Source organism: Theropithecus gelada, chromosome 3, assembly GCF_003255815.1.
Source record: "Theropithecus gelada isolate Dixy chromosome 3, Tgel_1.0, whole genome shotgun sequence".
Taxonomy (NCBI): Eukaryota; Metazoa; Chordata; class Mammalia; order Primates; family Cercopithecidae; genus Theropithecus; species Theropithecus gelada.
Window position 1 is genome coordinate 130,630,765 of NC_037670.1, and position 25,993 is coordinate 130,656,757.

At 41.0% G+C, this 25,993-nt stretch overlaps 1 protein-coding gene across 2 annotated transcripts in view; it reads right to left on the reverse strand.

Annotated features, from left to right (window-relative positions):
- The window catches only part of NAMPT (nicotinamide phosphoribosyltransferase), a 38,153-nt gene extending 24,647 nt beyond the window's left edge, over positions 1–13,506 (reverse strand). The window contains exons 1-5 of one of the 2 annotated variants that reach the window (XM_025378097.1): positions 12,830–13,506; positions 12,115–12,268; positions 4,231–4,387; positions 2,549–2,652; positions 151–279 (exon numbers count right to left, since the gene is read on the reverse strand). In XM_025378097.1, coding sequence (XP_025233882.1) covers positions 151–279; positions 2,549–2,652; positions 4,231–4,387; positions 12,115–12,171 — 447 coding nt within the window. In that variant the 5' untranslated portion in view covers positions 12,172–12,268; positions 12,830–13,506. Of the gene's footprint in view, positions 1–150; positions 280–2,548; positions 2,653–4,230; positions 4,388–12,114; positions 12,483–12,829 lie in introns of those variants that run through there. The other variant, XM_025378096.1, reaches the window with a different exon arrangement.
- Between the last annotated feature and the right edge of the window lie 12,487 nt (positions 13,507–25,993).

Below are 25,993 nucleotides of genomic sequence, written 5' to 3' on the forward strand. Positions count from 1 at the left end.
GAGGAAATTGAAGCCTGGAAAGGTTAAGTAAATTATAGGAGATTATATATATAGCTTTATTAGTAACAAATTCTAAACTGTAATCTCAGTTCAATGGTCTTTATTCAATTAATGTTAAATAAGAATTAAAAAACCAAAAAAGCAATTTACCTCAATCCAATTTGTAAGCCAGTAACACTCTGGATCTGTGTTTTCCACCGTGAAGAGAACATTTCCTCTGGGAATGACAGAGCCCTCAGGAACAGCTTTTACTTCTATTGGAAGATGCCCATCATATTTCTGGCAGGAGAAAATGATAAATTTATTTATTCAACAGATGACACTCAATTACCTGCTGTTTTACTAAAGGTTCTTTACATTTTATAGAATCTAAATTTACTGTCATTGAAATTGCAATTGTAGATGCTACCGTAATCTAGTCAGAATGTCCTTATCCTTCTAAAAACTAGTTAAAATTATTAACATAGGTACTGATATTAATTGTTAAGTTTAATGATGCCATGTGCTTCTGCTAAGAACATTTATCACTACAAGTGACAGAAAATTCCAAACTGATCAAAACAAAACTGTTGCTTTTTCCCTGCTCTTTCAGAAAACAAAAAAGGATGCGTTTATTCCAACATATTCTAAAAGTATTCCAAGAACACTATCTTTATTTTAAATTTGTCATTTTCACAAAATAAAGGCTGCAGACTGAAAGATAAAGGACGGCTATTAAAGAACAAAAGAAAACAAAACGAGAGAGAAGGAGAGCTAGGGAAATCCCTGCAGAAGAAACAAAATAGGTTCCCTCTTTATTCTGGTGGTGGATATGAAACTATGAGACAGACCAAACGCAGAATCTTGGCAATTAACACTCAAGTCTGACTTAACTGACTTCCTCTTAATGCAATAATTGCCTCCAAAATTAAAAATTAGGCTGAAGATTATTTGTTATGTGACACTGTGCCTCCCTTTTAAAGCTAAAAGCTGTACCTAACTATTCACTAGGAAGGCAAGCTGCTTCAGAAATCCTGATAATTTATTTATGTGATTTGGGACAAGGTAATTAAATAAAAGAAAAATCTGTTTAAAAGAAGCACTGGAGGCACAGTGTATAGCAAAAAGAACATTGCCCTACAGGTTCTAGTTTGGACTCAAAAGCACTGGGGAGACCTTGGGCAAGTCACTTGCCATCTCTAGGTCTCAGATTCTGTTTGTAAAATGGGGTTAGACCAGATTATCTCTAGAGAACCTTTAGTTTCCCAAGATTTTCTGATCATATTATCAAACGACTTACTGCCCTGGCCACTGGACAGTATAGTAATAAGCATAGCACATAAACTTATTACTGTACTTATGCTTACAACAAACCTCACAGAAGAGAAATGGAGCAAGTGCAGGTGATAGCTCACAGATTCTACTGACCTTATTTAAGATTCGGGAAAAGTGCAGCGCAGAGTGCTTACCTGGCTTTTTCAAGACCCATAAGTACCAAATAGTATAGCTCAGTATTGTCATATAGGCATGAAAGTTAAAGTATTTCTAATTATTCTATGTTTGACAGTCTGTTCAATGTAAGAAACTTTCGTTTGTGAGACTTAAAGTAACACTCAATATCAAGATACACCAATAGATTCCACTGCCAACTGATCACTGTAATAAAAGGAAACCACCACGGGATATTCAACTCTTATAGTTATATTACCATGTCTTTGAGTGCCTTGATATCTAAGCAATAAAATTCAAACATACTAGATATAAATATAATACAGTCAAGACTACTAAAAATCAACTTTGTGGATCAGCACCAAGCCATTCTCACTATTCAGTGAGAAACTTCCCAGAACTGTGTGTAGTGATAGACTCACAGCATCTATTTTCAGTCAAGAAAACAGACCTACATTTTGAAACTGCCAAATAACCACGCTCTTTCCTACCTATAGTGTATTTTCAAGAATGAATTCTTTCTCAAAAATGTTATTTAAGTTATAATTCATTTTTATTAATTAGACTTGCTGTAGATTCTATATGCTAATGATGTAACATGGGGAATGTGGGGAGAGGGATAACATGTCAACCTTAACTTTTCAAAAGGATGTCTAAAATAGTCATTATATTCAGATCACAAACAAAAAAGAACTGTAATGATACTCTAATCTCCTATTCAATTCTGGCTGGGGATAGTGGCTCACACCTGTAATCCCAGCACTTTGGGAGGCCAAGGTGGGCAGATTACTTGAAGTCAGGAGTTCGCGACCAGCCTGGCCAACATGGTAAAACCCCATCTCTACTAAAAATACAAAAATTAGCCAGGCATGGTGGTGTGTGCCTGTAGTCCCAGCTACTCAGGAGGCTACGGCAGCAGAATAGCTTGAACCTAGGAAGCGGAGGTTGCAGTGAGCCAAGATTGTGCCACACTGCACTCCACCCTGGGTGACAGAGTGAGACTTTGTCTCCAAAAAAAAAAAAAAAAAAAAAAAAAACAAAACAGAGACAAATTCTTTTGCAAGAAGTTTTGAACTAAAAGAAAAACCAAAACAGACCAAAACATGAAACCATCTTTTACCTCAAGAATGTAGTTCCATCCCTTTTCATTAAAGACATCATCTTGGAAATGTTCTTTGTAGACCTCTTTGGCTTCCTGGATTTTCTCTTTGGTTACTACTTTACCTAAAAGAATATACACGTCCTGTTTACATTTCTAAAGGTGCATTCTGTGAGTTGCTGAACTGTCATAGAATTAATAACTTTGGCTATTTCACCCATTCTATGGATTAAAAATACAACTAAGAGGTTAAATGACTCACCCAGAATCAACAGCAGAGTCAGAAAAGGAGTTTGTACTTCTAATCACTCAAAGCATAAATGTTAATTTATTGTAAAAGCAGATGTGTAATAGAAAAAACTATTACTTGCATAGCTTTTAAAAATTATATTAATTTTTTCTCTCGATTAATTTTGGTACTTTTCAACTCTGAGATGACTCAAAAGCTTCTTACATCCAAAGGAACCTTCTCACTTAGTTCGTAAAGAATGTGGCATCTTCAGGGTTGATAAGCCAGTAATTTCCACGATTACTAAATGTTTTCCCCCACAAACAACACACTTTTAATTAACTTTTCTTATCCGTAAATGAGGATAAAGTCGAGTACTCACTTATATGATGGTTGTGAGAACAAAATGAGTTAAGACATATGAACCACTTACAATAATGCTGGCCTAGAATAGGTAATCAATACATTTTAGTTATAATTAATAATAATATTTTACAAAGTTCTTAAGTTGTATGGCTAAATTAAAGTGTGCTATCAGTCTCTGGTAACTTAATACAAGTTAACTAGTAAGCTCATTTGAAACATCTTGGGGCCAGGCATGGTGGCTCATGTCTGTAATCCCAGCATTTTGGGAGGCCAAGGCAGGCAGATCACTTGAGAACTCAAATTCAAAAGGTTAGAGATAAACTTTTCCAACATGTATAATGTGTTTGGGAACTGTTTTCCCCCTAGAAACACCATTACAAAAATGGATTAGAAATGGCCTTTCAAATAAGAAAGCACAGAAATTGTTTGGGGGATTTTTGTTTTAATATGCATTTGCAACTAAGTCCAGAGACACAGGTAGTTTTTAAAAATGGGTTTTTTAAAAAAACTGGCTAATATAAAAACATTCTAATTATGATTGCTACCATAATTCAAAAGGAGTTTCCAGTTCAGTAACAAATCCTTTCCTTTGAATTAATGACTAAAGTATAAGAAACCAGATTAGCCTCCAAAAATTACCGACTTTTCTAAACTCATTTCAAAACTTTTATTTCGGCCAGGCACGGTGGCTCACGCCTGTAATCACAGCACTTTGGGAGGTGGAGACAGGTGGATCACCTGAGGTCGGAAGATCAAGACCAGCCTAACCAACATGGAGAAACCCCATCTCTACTAAAAATACAAAATTAGCTGGGTGTGGTGGGGCATGCCTGTAATCCCAGCTACTCGGGAGGCTGAGGCAGGAGAATTGCTTGAATCCACGAGGTGGAGGTTGCAGTGAGCTGAGACTGTGCCATTGCACTCCAGCCTGGGCAACAAGAGCAAAACTCGGTTTCCAAAAAAACAAAAAACCTTTTATTTCAGAAAACTTTTCTCATACTTAGAACATCAAACACAAACACACCAAATTATAAGATTTAATGCATCCAAATTAACAGATTTGTTAGAGTAATAAGCAGTGTTTAAAATATACTAGGAAAAGTAGTACCTTTTAAGTACTTATTAAGAATGTACTGCAACCCATAAAATACTGTTTCCTCGTATTTCACCTTCCTTAATTTGGAGTTTTCTGTCTTCTTTTCACGGCATTCAAAGTAGGAATAAACTTTGCTTGTGTTGGGTGGATACTGTTTATAGTGAGTAACCTATGTAAAGAAAAACACTTCTGTTAGAAAACACCGATGAGCAGACTATAAATCACAACAGAAAAGGCTTGAAGTTACTCCAAAACCAGAGAAACTATACTTCTTGTTTGCTATTAACCAGTTTCTTTCCCTGGCTATATCAAACAAAAAATAAGTATCTTACTAAGATATTTTCATAGTTCAGTATCTTAAAACCACAGGAGAGCATTAAATCTTACATACAAGCACATTAAACCTACTACAAGGCCTCTAGGTTGGAAAAGTATTTCATTTGGTTTTGGGGAATAGTCCCTTCATTCAGGCGAAGAGAGAGAGAAGCAGCTGCCTAATGGGCAAAAGAATGAACTGAAAGACAGCAGAATTTGGTACTATTAATATCTCAATGCAATATGTTCCAAAAGTCAATGACTTATCATGACTACCTTACTTGTATATAGTGACACTATGAAAACCTGGATGACAGCAACAGCAGCGGCAGCAAAGGAAAAAAAATCCTGTTTTGTAATCTCTTTTTCTCAAATCACCCACCTAATTGGAAAATAAATTCTTATACAATGAAACATCAAATTCTTGTGAGTTTAAGAAGAGGTCTTCCTTAAGCACAAAATTGTTTTCCATGAACTTGGGTAAGAGCCACTACGTAAAAAATTTATCTGCTTTTGTTTCAAGAAAAAGCAAAAAGTGAGTGTTCACTATACTTTGAATTTATTTCCATGTTTTAACCATATTAAAACATTTTACCAATAAAAAATAAAGTGGAAGAATAATGTGTATTTTCCCAATTTCAAGACTAAGAATAATAGTGCCTTAAGGTATAGGGTGAATCATGGCAGTGGTGGAATAAATCTTTGCAGACCATTTTTCATGAGTGATCACTGTGAACATAAACCATTTTTCCTGTTTAGCTTTGATCTCAAGTTTAGGAAAGTCAATGCTGTCTTTGGGTACACAGTCTCAATCTCAGTAAAACTTGGCTCTATGCTCAAGAATCTTCATAGCTTAGTACAAGAATCCTAAGACGAATATATTCCCATTGATGTTTCTGAATGAATGTGCTGTTTCCTTGCCAATGGTAGCATACTTGCAATTCTACAAAAATAGCCCCCCTAATGCAGCACACAGACAACCTTGGAGGTAAATCTTTATAGTAACAGGTGATCTGAGAGTTTAAGTCAAGCAGGAGACCAGGAGCTTTCTGTTTTCCTCAGGTATAATAGATAGCAATATACTAAAAGGTACAGGGAAGTCTCATCAAAACCTAGAAGTATATGTCAGGGCTTATTAAGGTTAGAATCCAGGGGCTGATCCCACTTTAATAAAATTTAAGAAGTAGCTAAGCAAGATAGCTAATACAGAATCTACAGCAATGAAATTTATGTCAATTCACTAAAATGCAAAAACAAATATATTTACGAATGAGTCTGTAGTAATAAATATGACCACTACTTCAACTACTTATGAAACTGAAGAAAAAGACACCTCTACCTAAAAACACACCCAAGATGTATCTAAAAATTAAAATATCCAGTTTACAATGTAAATAACTCCAACGTCTTTAGTGGGACTAAGTAGTGAGGTAGAAGAAAAGCACACATGATGAAGTAAAACTTGAAAAAAGGTGTGGATCTTATAGCACAAGTTTCTAAGTCTGATTCATAGTTTTATTTCTCAATAGTTTGACCCTTACTGTTCAGATACTTAATGGTGCATTCTATATCAGATTTAAAATTACTAGAAGGCAAGTTATTTTCTTTTTCTGAGAAAATGAAGAGTCAAATCTAAATGGAAATGTCTCTAAGCTATTTAACTCCATAACTCCGTCTAAAAGTATACTAAAAATTTTCCTTTATACAAATACAGCTCCAATTCTGGACAATAATTAAATATTTACAATTTTAAAGCTTCCGCTATGTTCTCTAATTACAGTACTTTAAAACCTACCTTTAGTTAGAATGCCTTCTCTGAAAACAAATATTTAAAATACAAAACTGTCTAAACTGCTTCATTAGAAACAAAGTATGAACTCTAAAAATCTTTGGAGAACCTTAAGAGTATTGTTTTAGAATACAGCCAACGAATCTAAGTTATCTAGGCAAACTTGCAGATAATTAGCCAAGAAACACCATTTATTAACCATCTACTAACACTTAACAAGTTTACAAAAGAATACAGAGCATGTTTAGGTCTACTTATAGAGGCATATGTACATGTTGTTTAATGGGAAAATGTTTTTAAAGCAGAGTTTTTTAAGAAAATATTTCTAACAATATACTCAAAAGGATTTATAATGATTCTAGTTTTGCTGGTTTACTGTCCTCTTCATTTCACTTTCTCCTAAACAGGCCATTTTGAATCTTCACCAGAACATGGAATAATATAGCATAAATTCAAATCCAACTGTTATTTTATAAATACTTCATTCACAAATACATATTCTGTACCTACTTCAGACACCGAGGATGAGAAAGAAAACAGACTGACATGGTCTCTATTTTCACAGGACTAATAAGTGCTGAAGAAGGAAGAAAAAAAATACATAAACCAAGTAATTTCAGATCAAGATAGATGCTATGAAAATGTAAGAGAATGATGGGCTAGAGGGGACCAAGAAGACTTCTTTGAGGAGGTGACATATGAGCAAGACCTAAATGACAAGGGGACAGGAAATGCTTTGGCATAAGGGACAGAACAGAAGGCAGGCCAGTGTGGTAGGTATTTAAAAGTATGGTGGCAGGGAGGGGACAGTAAGTACACAATAAGGTCAGAGGTAGGCAGAAATGAGATCATGTAAGGCTTACAGGCTACCCCAAGGAGCCTGGATTTTATGCCAAGTGCAATGGAAAGCCATTATGCTTTAAGCTGGGGTGAATATGACATGATTCACCTTTTAAAAGGATCAGCCTGGTGGTGGGGTGGATAAGAATGGATTATAGGGTGACTAAAGAGTGCAGGAGTTAGGGGCTATTAGGTTAGATAGGAGAATTCGCCCAGTGTTTTTGGAGGTAAAGGGGAACTAGGCTGGTAAATTGGATGTGGAACATAATGAGGGGGAAGAATTAATACATCCTACATTTTTGGTTTGAGCAACTGCATTAATAATAGTGCCATTTATGGAGATGGGGAAGGCTGTCAAATGGTAGGGAAATGAAGTGCTGAATTTTAAATGTTAAGTAATACCAACAAAAAGTTTCATAGTATTCTAAAGTAAACACAAAAAGAAAGCTCTTAAATCATGTTAACTTTTTAGCACTGACTTGACTTCTATTACTAAAGAAAATGGTTCTGCAATAAATACAAAATTATTCAGCAGATGTAAACAAAACAAAATACCTAATAAGATCCTAGCAAACCTTACCAGTGAAAATGCTTCCTAAACTGGCATGGCCCTCCTGCTGCTAAAAGACCACCTGAACATCAATACATATGTGGTAAAGAACTGGCTGGGCACGGTGGCTCATGCCTGTAATCCCAGCACTTTGGGAGGCCAAGACAGGTGGATCATGAGGTCGGGAGATTGAGACCATCCTGGCTAACACGGTGAAACCCTGTCTCTACTAAAAATACAAAAAACTAGCCAGGTGTGGTGGCACGTGCTTTTAGTCCCAGCTACTCAGGAGGCTGAGGCAGGAGAATCGCTTGAACTCGGGAGGTGGAGGTTGTAGTCAGCTGAGATTGCACCACTGCACTCCAGCCTGGGCAACAGAGTGAGACTCCAACTCAAAAAAAAAAAAAAAAGAACAGGCACACACAGAAAAATGTAGTTATTTTAACATAACTCTCTAGTTGTGTGATTAATTTACTTCATGAAAGGATAAACTTCTAAAAATTATTACATACTAAATAACAATAACTGGTATTATTTTAATGTCTAAAACAAAAAGGGTCTAGCCCTAAGTCAAATAATAGACAGCTTTTTCCATTAAGGAGTGCTGGCCAACCAAGTGTATCAAAAAATTCTATTCCCAAGGCTAAATATCCTTGTTCCAAGTATGACAGTTTAAAAAAAAAGGTATGAGATATGACACATATATTTTAGTTGAACAGAATCCTTTTGGGAGAAGAAAGCCTAGTTTTCTCTAGATGCTTCTCTAGATGTTCCACAGGGCTGATTTGATGTCTTAGAGTTGATTTGAAGATCTTTCCTCCCACGATGGGATCACATGATCAAATGCAAGTACTACTACCTTACTTTTTCAGTTATACTTTTAACTGCTAAAAAATCACAAGCCAACATTTAAAAAATGAGCTGTATATGTAAGATCACATGGGATAACATACCCAAGGTCACAGGGCAAGTTATGTTAGCTATATAATATCTAAGGGCAATCAGAAGAGGATACACTCTGCCCAACACTCGCTAAGACTTACTGCTGATTCAAAGCCAATGTGCTACAAACAGCAAAAACCGCAACCCAGTCTTCTTTTCAGTATTATTTAAGATTTCTTAAGCCCTGGAAATCTGTTGCCCCCAAAAATAATTCACTGCTATTTGGCTTTGAAGCAATACTCACTCATAAATATGACTTAAGGATTTTGGGTTATATTATTTGGGGAAGGAGAGAAATTGTAAAACCACCTATAATCATATTGCCTCTTCCCTTAAAACCTCTTGCATTGAGTTTCTAATGACTTGTATCTCTTTTGCCACACCTTTAAACCAGATTTCATTACCTCACAATGAGAACACCGCTTAATTATTAATGACCTAAATTAATCTCCCTATGAAGTATATTCATTTATATATATTTTATTTATGTTGCTCAAGTTTTTCCTATAATTTATAACATAAAACAATGGAAAAATTAAATAAATGGACAATGTCACATATATCTTTATGAAAGCATAGTCTCTGGAGTACAAGCTGCAACAGTACCCCACTCATGAGGCTCAGGTTGCCTCGGGAGCCACCGTGATAATACCGAAGCATCCGTTCAGAAGCAGTGAAGGACAAGCGACAAAAATTTGTTATTCGGCCGTTGGAGGAAGCAAAATTTTTTTTGAATAAAAGGTGCCTTGAATTCCTAATCACCAAATATAAATTGCACATCTCTTTGAAATTTCTATGAAATCAACTTCCCTCCATCCTGGATTTCAAAATACTACTTATCTTTGTCTTCTTTTATAATACCCAATAGGTGACCAATATTTATTAAATGAGTGGTTAAAACTATGCTGAATTCTAGATAACCAGCTTACAGATGACCCTTTGAGAAGCAACCTACACAGGACAGCACACTTTCTAACTAATGGGTAATGCGGTTTAAACTGTGTCCCTTCTTAATTCTAACAAGAACCAGGATGAAAACAGAGGAACCACATTTGTCTATGTCCTTAATTCCTTCCTATATACAATAAAGTACGAGGTTACAGAAGTGAATGTATATACTTCAAATGCTCCTTTGGTCCAAATTGTTCTGGACTCTCTTGACAGGATACAAGACAAAACAAAATTCCCATTGTCATGTGCTTGGCTACCATACCATCTACTCGCAAAATAACTTTTGTAGTGCTTAGGCAATCAATTATTCTTCCTTCAGTTTTAGATGAAATCAACAATATTTTGCTCTCTTCATCAACACATTTAAAACTACTAGAGTTCCCAATTTTGGCCAAGAGTTTGTAAGCACTGATAAGGATATGTAACATTCTCATGTAATTTCTAAGTAAGTTTCATTACTCCTAACCTCAAGATTATCATTTTTGTTCTTTTGGCTAGATAAAAAGACAAAAATGTAAAACAGGTTATAAGGACCCCTAAAAACATAAGGGAAATGAAACTTAAGACTTAAATGTGACTGTGGAATACACAATCTATTTCAGCATACTGCGGTAAGCCACTGGTATAAAACGTTATCAACTTGATTGAATCCCCTAGAGGTGACTTTTGGGGAAAAAAATGAAAAATCTAAGATGAAAATATTCTGAAGTTTCATATTATAAAGGAGATAAAACATACCAGCCTAACTTGAAAGTTTACTTCAAAAGTAAACTTTACTAAATAGGTGCAAATTCTAATAGTGCAATTAAGTATGGCTCACTAGATGAGAAATCTTTAAGGTAATTCACTATTCTAACTAAAAGCACCCCAGAAAACTGATGTTAAAGTAATTTTACATTCCTTATGTATAATGGTTAGAGGAATTGCAAACGAAAGGAAGTTGCACTCCTCTTTGTTTTTAAAATTTAGACTAATCAACCTCCCTTTACATTCGGCTAACATGTAAAAAAAAAATCTGACAATTATTTTAGATTTAGTTAAGAAAAAAATTCTACAAAACTACGAATGAGGCTATTCTAAAATCACTATTTAAAATTTTGAAAACACTATGATTGAACCAAGAGAACACAACAGGAGGTTTTAGGACCAAGTAAAGGACCATAGTTAGGGTATCATCACGTATACTTGACAATGTTATCAAGGATCATACTTGAGAGTGTTCGGATTTTGCAATACTTTAAACTTGCATCTAAAAGACAACTTGTTGATGGATCTTGGCTCGATTTCAACAATCTAAATATATAAACACCATTTTAAGCTGATTGGAAAGAAACAGACAAAATTTAAGTAAAATGGAATTCTCTAAAATACTTTCTCGGAATATCGAAGGAGGGCTAAAAACAAAGGAAAAAAAGAATCAAAACAAAAACATGAGAGTACTATGTTTTACCACTGTATTCCAAAACCACTATGTTGCTCAACTAAAATTTACTTTACCTCTTCCCTTTACTACCGCGTGCTTCCTATCAACTGAATGTGGCAGCTACCCACGCAAAGTGTTCAAAGGGCATGTGAACGCAACGTTGTGCCATTCCCTCTCCACAAGTTCTCTAGGGTTGAAACTACAGTTCCTTTAAATCCTCGTGTTTCACTTTCCTTTTCACAGAAATCCTAGTGACCCTAAAGCAGTTAAGAGAAGGTCGGTCTCTACACCCAGGGATAAGGAGCACGAGCAATCACTAGGTGCGAAGGAGTTTGAAACGGAGCCCGGCAGAGTGGGATAGGGGAAGCCAGTACGGCTACTGGGGCCAGGCGAGTGTCCGCCGCGCCGGAGCAGCAGACAGAGGACCGCAGCTGCTCCGGCGCCCGTGCCAGGACTTCTCCCACCTCGCCCCCTGGAAGACTTACCTGCCCAGCCAGGGGCGAGCGCGCCGGGCCGGCTCGGCGGGGAAAGCCCCGCTCACTCTCCACTGCGGGTCCCCGGGGCCGTTACCTAACTGGTCCCAGCTCCAGGCCAAGAGGCCGCGCTTCAGGGGAGGGCGTGCACTCGCCGGCGACGCCCAAGCCCCGAGCACCGGAGCCCGGGAGTCCGCTGGGGCCCGCCTCAGCCCCCCGCCGCGCCCCCGCCGCCGCGCGTCCCCAGGCCCCGCCTCCACCGCCCAGCCCTCCATCCTCCTCCAGCCACCTTCTGCCCACTGCGGCGCCTCCTCACCTGCCCCAGCTGCCGCCGCCGCCCGCGCCTCCCCCGGGCCTCCCCGCGCCGCGACCCNCCCGCCGCCGCGCGTCCCCAGGCCCCGCCTCCACCGCCCAGCCCTCCATCCTCCTCCAGCCACCTTCTGCCCACTGCGGCGCCTCCTCACCTGCCCCAGCTGCCGCCGCCGCCCGCGCCTCCCCCGGGCCTCCCCGCGCCGCGACCCTAGCCCCAATCCCAGCCGCCCCCGCCCCCGAGCCGCGCGCTCGCCTCCAGCGCGCCCCGCTCCTCGTCACCTGCCCCTGCCCCGAGCTTTACCTTGTAGGAGTCCGTGGCCAGGAGGATGTTGAACTCGGCTTCTGCCGCAGCATTCATCTCGGGCCGGAGGGCAGGGGCCGTGCGCCGCGAACTCCCCGGCGCGGCTGCGAGGAAGGAGAAAAATGGGCTTCACCGCGCTCCGTTGCTTAAGTCACTGCTCGGTCGGAGGAGGAGGGGGAGAGGAGGGGGAAACGGAGAGAGGGGAGGGGTCAGTGGAGGGCGGGCCCGGGAGCCGTGACGCGGCCTGGGTGACGGCGGCAGCAGCTCGCGTGCTCGCAGTCTGGGATCTCTGGAGGCCTCGCCACCTCGGTTCCCCCGCCCTCACCCCATCACCCTCGCGGGGCCGAGAAAGGGCGGGGCGCGGCCGCGCGTGCGCAGTGCGCAGGGGGCGGGGCGGGGAGGAGGACGTGAGGCACGCGCTCTTCCTCCAAGACGCCAGCCCCGGGAAGCTGGAGGCAGCGGGGCCGCCTCGGCGCGTGACCTGGGCGCTCGCCCGAGTTCGAGTTCCCGGCCCGGGCGCGGGAGGGCGGGGCCTGGAGGGGGCGTTCTCAGCCTCGGCCCTCGCAGAGGAGCCGGTTTGCCCGCCCCTCCTGGGACCTTCCGTCTTACCCAGTCCTGGCCGGTTTTCTGAGTCCTCCTGAAGTCACACCACCCGGCTGGAGGGCCAGGAGCCTCCTACTCCCCATCTCCCCGTCCACCACGCGCAGTTACTCACGTTTGTCTCCAGCCTGGATTAAGGATCCAGCCTTTCGCTTCCATCCCTCTTGTCCCTCCTGATCCTGCTGACCCTGTCTTTAAGATCCCAGGAGCTGCGGTGAGGAGTGAGGCTGAGGGGCCCCTTTCATCTGACGCAGCGACTCCGCTTTCCTCCGGCGGCTCTGTCTGTGGCTGAGTTCTTTGATCCTTTGAGGGATGGTTTGACTTTCCCCGAGCAAAGAGCCTGTGTTGAATAGCGGGGATGGAATTCAGTCCTCACAGACAATGAGAGGACAAGACCTAATTGAACCGAGTATTGCCGGGAAGGAAAAGGCAACGGGCCTAGCCTTTGACAGGGTGCGAAACTGACTTTTACCATCGTTATAGTCTTTAAATCCTGGAAAACGAGTTGACAACCCCCAAATAAAGAAGTGTAATGACGTCGGATGACTTCACCCAAATACAGACCATTCCAAGAAAGACTTGCGCAGTTATCATGCATGGTTGCGTTTTTGCAGAAAACGAAGATTCCCTTTGTCCGCATGTTTAATAGCTTAAAAATAAAATGAGGTTTTTATCGGATACAAGTAGCCAGGAAAAAGTGATACAGTGAAAACGATTACAGGATCTTTGTAGACTTGTCTTTCAAGTTATTAGAAGTCTTATTCTATCTGGTGGCAGTGATGGTGATGGTGGTAGTGGAACTTGTGAATTGAGATTCATCTCGGAACGGGAGGCACGGCTGAGACTTCTAATAAAGACAACTTCAGTGTACACTGTGTCTTGAAGTCAGTACCTATTTTTGACAATCACGTCCATCTACACGTAGATACAATACAGGGCAAAGATCATGGAAGTGGAAGGTATCCCCAAGCACTCACCAATGTAGTAAATACTAATACACTTAGAATTATTTTCAGCAACGAGGTTTGAAACAAGAGGGCTTATTTATTTATTGGTTGATCTTACCTGTGTTTTACTGGGGAAAATTATTTGTACACGCATTTAAACAAATTATTATTATTTTGAGACAGAGCCTCGCTCTCTCGCTCAGGCTGGAGTGCAGTGGCGCGATCTCAACTCACTGCAAGCTCTGCCTCCCGGGTTCACACCATGCTCCTGCTTCAGCTTCTCGAGTAGCTAGGACTGCAGGTGCCCGCCACCATGCCCGGCCAGTGTTTTGTATTTTTTTTTTTTTTAATTTATTTATTATTATTATACTGTAAGTTGTAGGGTACATGTGCATAACGTGCAGGTTTGTTACATATGTATACTTGTACCTTGTTGGTGTGCTGCACCCATCAACTCGTCATTTACATCAGGTATAACTCCCAATGCAATCCCTCCCCCCGCCCCCCTCCCCATGATAGGCCCCGGTGTGTGATGTTCCCCTTCCCGAGTCCAAGTGATCTCATTGTTCAGTTCCCACCTATGAGTGAGAACATGCGGTGTTTGGTTTTCTGTTCTTGTGATAGTTTGCTAAGAATGATGGATTCCAGCTGCATCCATGTCCCTACAAAGGACACAAACTCATCCTTTTTTATGGCTGCATAGTATTCCATGGTGTATATATGCCACATTTTCTTAATCCAATCTGTCACTGATGGACATTTGGGTTGATTCCAAGTCTTTGCTATTGTGAATAGTGCTGCAATAAACATACGTGTGCATGTGTCTTTATAGCAGCATAATTTATAATCCTTTGGGTATATACCCAGTAATGGGATGGCTGGGTCATATGGTACATCTAGTTCTAGATCCTTGAGGAATCGCCATACTGTTTTCCATAATGGTTGAACTAGTTTACAATCCCACCAACAGTGTAAAAGTGTTCCTATTTCTCCACATCCTCTCCAGCACCTGTTGTTTCCTGACTTTTGAATGATCGCCATTCTAACTGGTGTGAGATGGTATCTCATTGTGGTTTTGATTTGCATTTCTCTGATGGCCAGTGATGATGAGCATTTTTTCATGTGTTTGTTGGCTGTATGAATGTCTTCTTTTGAGAAATGTCTATTCATATCCTTTGCCCACTTTTTGATGGGGTTGTTTGTTTTTTTCTTGTAAATTTGTTGGAGTTCTTTGTAGGTTCTGGATATTAGCCCTTTGTCAGATGAGTAGATTGCAAAAATTTTCTCCCATTCTGTAGGTTGCCTGTTCACTCTGATGGTAGTTTCTTTTGCTGTGCAGAAGCTCTTTAGTTTAATTAGATCCCATTTGTCAATTTTGGCTTTTGTTGCCATTGCTTTTGGTGTTTTAGTCATGAAGTCCTTGCCCATGCCTATGTCCTGAATGGTATTACCTAGGTTTTCTTCTAGGGTTTTATGGTTTTAGGTCTAACATTTAAGTCTCTAATCCATCTTGAATTAATTTTCGTATAAGGAGTAAGGAAAGGATCCAGTTTCAGCTTTCTACTTATGGCTAGCCAATTTTCCCAGCACCATTTATTAAATAGGGAATCCTTTCCCCATTTCTTGTTTCTCTCAGGTTTGTCAAAGATCAGATGGCTGTAGATGTGTGGTATTATTTCTGAGGACTCTGTTCTGTTCCATTGGTCTATATCTCTGTTTTGGTACCAGTACCATGCTGTTTTGGTTACTGTAGCCTTGTAGTATAGTTTGAAGTCAGGTAGCGTGATGCCTCCAGCTTTGTTCTTTTGACTTAGGATTGTCTTGGAGATGCGGGCTCTTTTTTGGTTCCATATGAACTTTAAAGCAGTTTTTTCCAATTCTGTGAAGAAACTCATTGGTAGCTTGATGGGGATGGCATTGAATCTATAAATTACCTTGGGCAGTATGGCCATTTTCACGATATTGATTCTTCCTATCCATGAGCATGGTATGTTCTTCCATTTGTTTGTGTCCTCTTTTATTTCACTGAGCAGTGGTTTGTAGTTCTCCTTGAAGAGGTCCTTTACATCCCTTGTAAGTTGGATTCCTAGGTATTTGATTCTCTTTGAAGCAATTGTGAATGGAAGTTCATTCATGATTTGGCTCTCTGTTTGTCTGTTACTAGTGTATAAGAATGCTTGTGATTTTTGCACATTAATTTTGTATCCTGAGACTTTGCTGAAGTTGCTTATCAGCTTAAGGAGATTTTGGGCTGAGACAATGGGGTTTTCTAAATATACAATCATGTCATCTGCAAAGAGGGACAATTTGACTTCTTCTTTTCCTAACTGAATACCCTTGATTTCTTTCTCTTGCCTGATTGCCCTAGCCAGAACTTCCAACACTATGTTGAATAGGAGTGGTGAGAGAGGGCAACCCTGTCTTGTGCCAGTTTTCAAAGGGAATTTTTCCAGTTTTTGCCCATTCAGTATGATATTGGCTGTGGGTTTGTCATAAATAGCTCTTATTATTTTGAGGTACGTTCCATCAATACCGAATTTATTGAGCGTTTTTAGCATGAAGGGCTGTTGAATTTTGTCAAAAGCCTTTTCTGCATCTATTGAAATAATCATGTGGTTCTTGTCTTTGGTTCTGTTTATATGCTGGATTATGTTTATTGATTTGCGAATGTTGAACCAGCCTTGCATCCCAGGGATGAAGCCCACTTGATCATGGTGGATAAGCTTTTTGATGTGTTGCTGAATCCGGTTTGCCAGTATTTTATTGAGGATTTTTGCATCGATGTTCATCAGGGATATTGGTCTAAAATTCTCTTTTTTTGTTGTATCTCTGCCAGGCTTTGGTATCAGGATGATGTTGGCCTCATAAAATGAGTTAGGGAGGATTCCCTCTTTTTCTATTGATTGGAATAGTTTCAGAAGGAATGGTACCAACTCCTCCTTGTACCTCTGGTAGAATTCAGCTGTGAATCCATCTGGTCCTGGACTTTTTTTGGTTGGTAGGCTATTAATTGTTGCCTCGATTTCAGAGCCTGCTATTGGTCTATTCAGGGATTCAACTTCTTCCTGGTTTAGTCTTGGAAGAGTGTAAGTGTCCAGGAAATTATCCATTTCTTCTAGATTTTCCAGTTTATTTGCGTAGAGGTGTTTATAGTATTCTCTGATGGTAGTTTGTATTTCTGTGGGGTCGGTGGTGATATCCCCTTTTTCATTTTTAATTGCGTCGATTTGATTCTTCTCTCTTTTCTTCTTTATTAGTCTTGCTAGTGGTCTGTCAATTTTGTTGATCTTTTCAAAAAACCAACTCCTGGATTCATTGATTTTTTGGAGGGTTTTTTGTGTCTCTATCTCCTTCAGTTCTGCTCTGATCTTAGTTATTTCTAGCCTTCTGCTAGCTTTCGAATGTGTTTCCTCTTGCTTCTCTAGTTCTTTTAATTGTGATGTTAGGGTGTTAATTTTAGATCTTTCTTGCTTTCTCTTGTAGGCATTTAGTGCTATAAATTTCCCTCTACACACTGCTTTAAATGTGTCCCAGAGATTCTGGTATGTTGTATCTTTGTTCTCATTGGTTTCAAAGAACATCTTTATTTCTGCCTTCATTTCGTTATGTACCCAGTAGTCATTCAGGAGCAGGTTGTTCAGTTTCCATGTAGTTGAGCGGTTTTGATTGAGTTTCTTAGTCCTGAGTTCTAGTTTGATTGCACTGTGGTCTGAGAGACAGTTTGTTATAATTTCTGTTCTTGTACATTTGCTGAGGAGTGCTTTACTTCCAATTACGTGGTCAATTTTGGAATAAGTACGATGTGGTGCTGAGAAGAATGTATATTCTGTTGATTTGGGGTGGAGAGTTCTATAGATGTCTATTAGGTCTGCTTGCTGCAGAGATGAGTTCAATTCCTGGATATCCTTGTTAACTTTCTGTCTCGTTGATCTGTCTAATGTTGACAATGGAGTGTTGAAGTCTCCCATTATTATTGTATGGGAGTCTAAGTCTCTTTGTAAGTCTCTAAGGACTTGCTTTATGAATCTGGGTGCTCCTGTATTGGGTGCATATATATTTAGGATAGTTAGCTCTTCCTGTTGAATTGATCCCTTTACCATTATGTAATGGCCTTCTTTGTCTCTTTTGATCTTTGATGGTTTAAAGTCTGTTTTATCAGAGACTAGTATTGCAACCCCCGCTTTTTTTTGTTCTCCATTTGCTTGGTAAATCTTCCTCCATCCCTTTATTTTGAGCCTATGTATGTCTCTGCGTGTGAGATGGGTCTCCTGAATACAGCAGACTAATGGGTCTTGACTCTTTATCCAGTTTGCCAGTCTGTGTCTTCTAATTGGAGCATTTAGTCCATTTACATTTAAGGTTAAGATTGTTATGTGTGAACTTGATCCTGCCATTATGATATTAATTGGTTATTTTGCTCGTTAGTTGATGCAGTTTCTTCCTAGCCTCGATGGTCTTTACATTTTGGCATGTTTTTGCAATGGCTGGTACCGGTTGTTCCTTTCCATGTTGAGTGCTTCCTTCAGGGTCTCTTGTAAGGCAGGCCTAGTGGTGACAAAATCTCTAAGCATTTGCTTATCTGTAAAGGATTTTATTTCTCCTTCACTTATGAAACTTAGTTTGGCTGGATATGAAATTCTGGGTTTAAAATTCTTTTCTTTAAGAATGTTGAATATTGGCCCCCACTCTCTTCTGGCTTGGAGAGTTTCTGCCGAGAGATCTGCTGTGAGTCTGATGGGCTTCCCTTTGTGGGTAACCCGACCTTTCTCTCTGGCTGCCCTTAAGATTTTTTCCTTCATTTCAACTTTGGTGAATCTGGCAATTATGTGTCTTGGAGTTGCTCTTCTCGAGGAGTATCTTTGTGGCGTTCTCTGTATTTCCTGGATTTGAATGTTGGCCTGCCCTACTAGGTTGGGGAAGTTCTCCTGGATGATATCCTGAAGAGTGTTTTCCAACTTGGTTCCATTTTCCCCCTCACTTTCAGGCACCCCAATCAGACGTAGATTTGGTCTTTTTACATAATCCCATACTTCTTGCAGGCTTTGTTCATTTCTTTTTCTTCTTTTTTCTTTTGGTTTCTCTTCTCGCTTCATTTCATTCATTTGATCCTCAATCGCTGATACTCTTTCTTCCAGTTGATCGAGTCGGTTACTGAAGCTTGTGCATTTGTCACGTATTTCTCGTGTCATGGTTTTCATCTCTTTCATTTCGTTTATGACCTTCTCTGCATTAATTAGTCTAGCCGTCAATTCTTCCACTTTTTTTTCAAGATTTTTAGTTTCTTTGCGCTGGGTACGTAATTCCTCCTTTAGCTCTGAGAAATTTGATGGACTGAAGCCTTCTTCTCTCATCTCGTCAAAGTCATTCTCCGTCCAGCTTTGATCCGTTGCTGGCGATGAGCTGCGCTCCTTTGCCGGGGGAGATGCGCTCTTGTTTTTTGAATTTCCAGCTTTTCTGCCCTGCTTTTTCCCCATCTTTGTGGTTTTATCTGCCTCTGGTCTTTGATGATGGTGAAGTACTGATGGGGTTTTGGTGTAGGTGTCCTTCCTGTTTGATAGTTTTCCTTCTAACAGTCAGGACCCTCAGCTGTAGGTCTGTCGGAGATTGCTTGAGGTCCACTCCAGACCCTGTTTGCCTGGGTAACAGCAGCAGAGGCTGCAGAAGATAGAATATTTCTGAACAGCAAGTGTACCTGTCTGATTCTTGCTTTGGAAGCTTCCTCTCAGGGGTGTACTCCACCCTGTGAGGTGTGGGGTGTCAGACTGCCCCTAGTGGGGGATGTCTCCCAGTTAGGCTACTCAGGGGTCAGGGACCCGCTTGAGCAGGGAGTCTGTCCCTTCTCAGATCTCAACCTCCGTGTTGGGAGATCCACTGCTCTCTTCAAAGCTGTCAGACAGAGTCGTTTGCGTCTGCAGAGGTGTCTGCTGCTTTGTTATTGTTTTCTGTGCCCTGCCCCCAGAGGTGGAGTCTACAGAGACAGGCAGGTTTCCTTGAGCTGCTGTGAGCTCCACCCAGTTCCAGCTTCCCAGCAGCTTTGTTTACCTACTTAAGCCTCAGCAATGGCGGGCGCCCCTCCCCCAGCCTCGCTGCTGCCTTGCCGGTAGATCACAGACTGCTGTAATAGCAATGAGGGAGGCTCCGTGGGTGTGGGACCCTCCCGGCCAGGTGTGGGATATGATCTCCTGGTGTGCCTGTTTGCTCAAAGCGCAGTATTGGGGTGGGAGTTACCCGATTCTCCAGGTGTTGTGTGTCTCAGTTCCCCTGGCTAGGAAAAGGGATTCCCTTCCCCCTTGCGCTTCTCAGGTGAGGCAATGCCTCGCCCTGCTTCAGCTCTCGCTGGTCGGGCTGCAGCAGCTGACCAGTACCGATCGTCCGGCACTCCCCAGTGAGATGAACCCAGTACCTCAGTTGAAAATGCCGAAATCACCGGTCTTCTGTGTCGCTGGTGCTGGGAGTTGAAGACTGGAGCTGCTCCTATTCGGCCATCTTGCTCCGCCCCCTTGTATTTTTGGTAGAGATGGGATTTCACCGTGTTAGCCAGGATGGTCTTGATTTCCTGACCTCATGATCCTCCCGCCTTGGCCTCCCAAAGTGCTGGGATTACAGATTTGAGCCACCGTGCCCGGCCTAAACAAATTATTTTTTAATATTTGATTTTGGGAGGTCTTTTTATATTACTTGAAGGAGTACAATTCAAAGAAGGAAAAAGATCATTTTTGTCCTCAATTTGGTGTTTCTTCCTTCATTTAAAATTTATATAACCTACTTTACTTATAGTACAAATTCTTATTTGTTTAGCTTCCTGGAATTCATGTATCTATAAATGACCACTGTTCTATGCTGCTTTATGGAGAAAAGAAAGTAGGGTTCTGATTATAATGTGGGCTTTGTTTATGGTAGTATTTTTTTCAAGATGCAAAATTTGATCTTGCAATCTTTGAGTTGAATTTGCAGTTTTAAAATAAAAAGGTCTTGGCCGGGCACGGTAGCTCACGCCTGTAATCCCAGCACTTTGGGAGGCTGAGGCGGGTGGATCACGAGGTCAGGAGATTGAGACCATCCTGGCTAACACGGTGAAAGCCAGTATCTACTAAAAATATAAAAAATTAGCTGGGCGTGGTGGCGGGCGCCTGTAGTCCCAGCTACTCGGGAGGCTGAGGCAGGAGAATGGCGTGAACTCGGGAGGTGCAGCTTTAAGTGAGCCAAGATTGCGCGACTGCATTCCAGCCTGGGGCGACAGAGTGAGACTCTGTCTCAAAATAATAATAATAATAATAATAATAAAAAGGTCTTATATCTGTGCAAATAAAAAATATTATTGTATCGACATTGCTTGTTAAATTAAGGAGTGAGGCCTGCACACGTATTAGTAATATGATTCCTCACAGTAGTCTACAGAGGAAAAAAATGACAATGAAGTCATGTTACCAATAGGACAATCATCATTTGCCTGAGATAGAAATAGGCACATTCTCTATGTAACTACATGCTTAAGCTGGACCAATTCAGAATTAATTGGGGTTTAGAACTATGAAATTATCACTGAAAACAGAGCCAAGATTTCATTTTGAAATGGCCTCCCCTGAAAGACAATTTAACAGCTAGCATTTAAGGTTGGATGTGGTGGCTCACGCCTATAATCCCAGCACTTTGGGAGGCTGAGACAGGCCGATTGCTTGAGCCCAGGATTTCGAGACCAGCCTGGGCAACATAGTGAAAACCCGTCTCCACAAAAAATACAAAAATTAGCTGGGCGTGGTGGCGTGTGCCTTTAGTCTCAGCTTCTCTGAAAGGAGGATGAGGTGGGAGGATTGCCCGAGCCCAGGGAGGTTGTAGCATGTAAAGGACCTGAGAAACTGTTTTTCATAGGTCACAACAACATGACAAATAATAACACGTAGACTCAAACGGGCCCCCTCGCTTGATTCAAAGCCCTGTTTATACCATTAGCAGTCAGGCACTGCCAATTGGGCATGCAGCTCCTTGTATCTCTCCCTCAGAGTGCTATGAAAGACCTAGGGCTTATATATTTGTTCTGGCAAAGTGAGTGTATCTGTGCCACTCCTGTTACCACACACCCTTGCAGACAGCCGCGGCTGCATCTTTATATTTCAGTTGCTTCAGATACTACAATCTGACCTGAATTGACCTCAGTAAAAAACATTGGCGAAGTAGGCATGGAACCCACCTGCCTGCAACCCTTGACAATTGTCTTATCCATCTCCCTTTATCATCTCCTCTAGACTCGCCAATTAGCAACAATTGTCACAAAGACAAATGTAAAAAGAGAGCTTTGAAAAATTAAACTTGAACTTTTTTTCTTATTCAAACTTCCAAGGCCCTTTGGGAACCTTCCAGAGTTTTAATTTCCTAGGAAAAGGCCTCATCCACAGAAAGACATGGTCTTCATAGATTCAATGATTTATCAGTGCTATATTCCATAATGACTCAGTCAGCTAAGCCTGTACAACCACACAAAGAGACGCACAGGAAACTATGGAGTCCTCGTCTAAAGGTACAAAAGTGATAGAGCAACTGTCATCCACACACAGTAAAAATGAGTGCACATGTATAGACTGTCCACAGACATTCCACTGCAAAATGTAATTATACCCTTTCTATGGTGTCTTTGTAGTCTGCACTCTCCTAACCAGCAATGCTGAGTCGATCATCTATCTGATGTGAAACTGTCTTCAAATCTCACACAGGACGTCTATCGGAATCTATGTTTGCTGCATGGCAAGTCTCGATTTTTCCCATCTCTATTAGTTGTGTTTTTGTTTTCCGTTAAATTCAAGTATACATTTTTCTAATTCCAACTAAATTCAATGGGAAATAAAGATAAGCAAAAATAAAAGGTTTAAATTCACCTTTAAAAGTAAGGTAAATGTGCACATTATGATGCTACATGTGGGGATTCAGATGTCATCATTACTTACAAATTTTGCTAATGGCCACTTATTCAAGATTCGCTATCCCAAATCAGTGACTGAGAGAATAAGACCGTTTGAAGTATATAGACATGTCAAAAGCTTTGAAATCAGTGTTTTCCTAAATGAGGTCTGCTTATCACTGATGTACGTGAAATACCTATCAGTGGTACTAAGATACATGTTTTTGTCTTCAATAATTATGTATTTATCTTAAATGAGTTTTGTTTTATTTGCTTTTTCAGGTGGAGTCTCACTCTATCACCCAGGCTGGAGTGCTGTGGCATGATCTCGGCTCACTGCAACCTCTACTTTCCAGGTTCAAGCAATTCTTGTGCCTCAGCCTCTTGAGTAGCTGGGACTACAGGCACGCACCACTATGCTTGGCTAACTTTTATACTTTTAGTAGAGAAGGGGTTTCACCATGTTGACCAGGCTGGTCTTGAACTCTTGACCTCAAGTGATCCGCTCACCTTGGCCTCCCAAAACGCTGGGATTACAGGCATGAGCCACTGCCTCTAGCCTCTAATGAGAATTTAAAAATGTAACTAGCACATAAAACCTGATTTTTTGTGGGAGGGGTATTATTACTTAGGATGAAGCTGAAGGATGTGGGCACTCAGACTGGTGAACTTTACTATTTCTTTTCCTTACCCTTCCCTAGCCTCTGTGCTGTTTTCACATCCTCCATATAAGACTGGTTTTCTTGAGGAAGCTGAACATGAAAGGCTATATACTGTCTGATTCCATTTTTCTGAAGTTCTGGAAAGGGCAAAGGTATAATGAAAGAGAGCAGATCAGTGGTTGTCTGAGACTGGGATTATGAGAAGCAGAACGACTGCAAAGAGGTCTGAGGAAATTTTTGGGGTGATGAGGATGATATATGTGGTTATACAACTGTACGCATTTGTTAAAATTCATTGAATTCTGAGCTTAAAATTGGTGAATAGCATACACATTAGATCTTAATAAAACTGAACTAAAAAAAGACTGATTTTCTTGTAATCATTTTAAATATTTCCCCCTCTTCTCCCATTTTGTTTCCTCTGTTTCCATTCTCATCTTCTGTTGTTACCATGTTGCTTTACATGATAGGGGATGAGCGCCATTTTTGCCCTCCTCCAAGGAAGGATAGTTCTTGAAGTTGCTGAATGTTTTCAGATGCCAAAAGGAGTCTGAAAAATCCTGCTATTGAGTAGGAAGCAGAAAAGGGAACAATCTCAATATGACTCAATTCAAGACGAATGTATGAACACCTAGTATACAGACAGTACCATACAAAGAAGCACTGGAGGACTTTAAAAAGAAACGTTATATTTTCATCAGCTCTTTTTTCCAAGCAAGTGTGAAATGACTGGGGTCTGGAGTAGGGAGGGGGAGACACAACAGTATAGGTAGTTAATTCATTATTCCCAGGAAACTCAGCATTTGAGTCAATCAATATAAAGCTGCACATGGACATAACCCATGACTACAGGCACAGTGTCTTAGGAACAATTAAGACCTCAATAATCATAAACCAGTCCCCACCCAGTTTCCACACCCTAGATTCTTCTAGATCAAGAACTGCCCCACCTATGAAACCTTAAACTGCAGCAGTGCATTTCTTGATCAGTTCATCCTGCCTTTCTAGGTCATTCACTCCCCTCCCAATACACCTCAACTTAGCTCCCAAGACCTTTGTCTCTTGCTCAGCATTTGCCCACATGACTTTCCTTCCTTTCTTATTGCCTAGCCAGACCCTATTCCTTCATATTGTCAACATCATCTCTGGCTCCTGTGTCTCCTAGCCCTCCGGCCCCCCAGATCCTTACCTTTTTTGCTCTTAGAGTATCCGGGAGACTAAGCACTGATAGGGAACATAGCCATGAGGTTGCCAACCATAGTGACACATGTAATGCTTACAGGCAATCCATTTATTTCCCCTATTCAGCTCTCCTTCTCTTTTTGTTTAGTGGTGATTTGAAATATTTACCCTTCTCCTCAAACTCCTTACCTTCAAACAACTTTCTCTCAGCAGATGATGTAGTCCCCTATGCCAGTAAGAAAAACCAAGGCCATCAGGTGGAAATTCTCTAAACTGTAATATCTACAAGACCAAAGGTCTGTCTTATCTAGAGGTCTATGAGAAAAGTGTAGCACCAGGCACAAAGTAGGAGCTTACTCAATATTTATTGAATGAATGAAGGAGCAACTTTTTCACCAGCAAAAGCAGGATGGCCCAGTAGTAGATTATATTGTTTGCCCACAGTCAAAGCCCCTGTCTACTGGGTTGTTTTCCATATTCATAAGCCCTCTCTATGTCCCTGTTCTGGTGAACTCAGACATGAATGTGGGAGTTGCTCCGGCCATGAAATGTGTACCGAGATAGTGTGTTTCCCTTCCCAGCAGCAGCTTTAAGAGCTTGTGCATGGTTTGGCATTCTCTCTTTTCCTTCTGCCACCAAGACTGCAGTATTCCGGATAGGAGCCGATACTCTCACTTAAATCCTGAAATGTGGACAACATGGAATCAAGTCAGAGCCAACCACTTCTGGACATGGGTATGAGGGAGAAAGAAATCTTTTCTGTTGTAAGCCACAGAGATTGTGGGATTGTTGCCACAGTATGACCTGGTTAACCTTGACAGGTACAGGGCTCCACACACACTGTATTCTTTCGTCTCCTGGCTTAGGAAGCAAAGTGTTCCTCCTTTTGCCACAGGTTAATCTCCCCAACCCCCACCAGTCTCGTTGGGTCACTTCCCTCAGTTGTCACTTCTCTCTTCTGAACTTTCAAGCACTCCCTTTCTGTTGACTTCTCCTTAGCACATAGACGTATTTGAATATCTCCCATCTTAACAAAACCAAATGAATAATCAAACTCTTCTTAGACACCACTTCCTTTTCCAGTTATCACAACTTCTATTTTTCCAAAAAAGAGGTTTCCACCTCCCATCTGTACTTTCTTTTCTTACCTATTTTCTTAGTCTATGTGGCTGTGGCACTGACACTTTGGCCATACAAGTGAGACAGCCAGGTGAGGGGGCGTCCCTGGAGAAACTCCGACCAGCCTGCCCACTGAGGTGGAGCCTTGGGAAGTTTACATCCTTTGCAGTGGGGAGACTCTGACCTTGCGAGAGTCCCGGTTTCCCACTTTTCTCCCTTTTCACCCAATAAAACCCTGTCTTACTCACCATTCAAATTGTCTGAGAGCCTGAATCTTCATGACTGTGAGACAAAGAATGCCATCTTTAGCTGAACTAAGGAAAAGTCCTGCAACGCAAGCTGACAGACCCAATGGTTATATTTTGCAGATATTGACTAGTAACACCAGGAAAAAAAATAGTTTGTTGTCTTTGCCTCTTCTAACCATTATTCCTCATTTTTTTCCTCTGAAACCAGGGTAAGAGAGCATTTTCTCC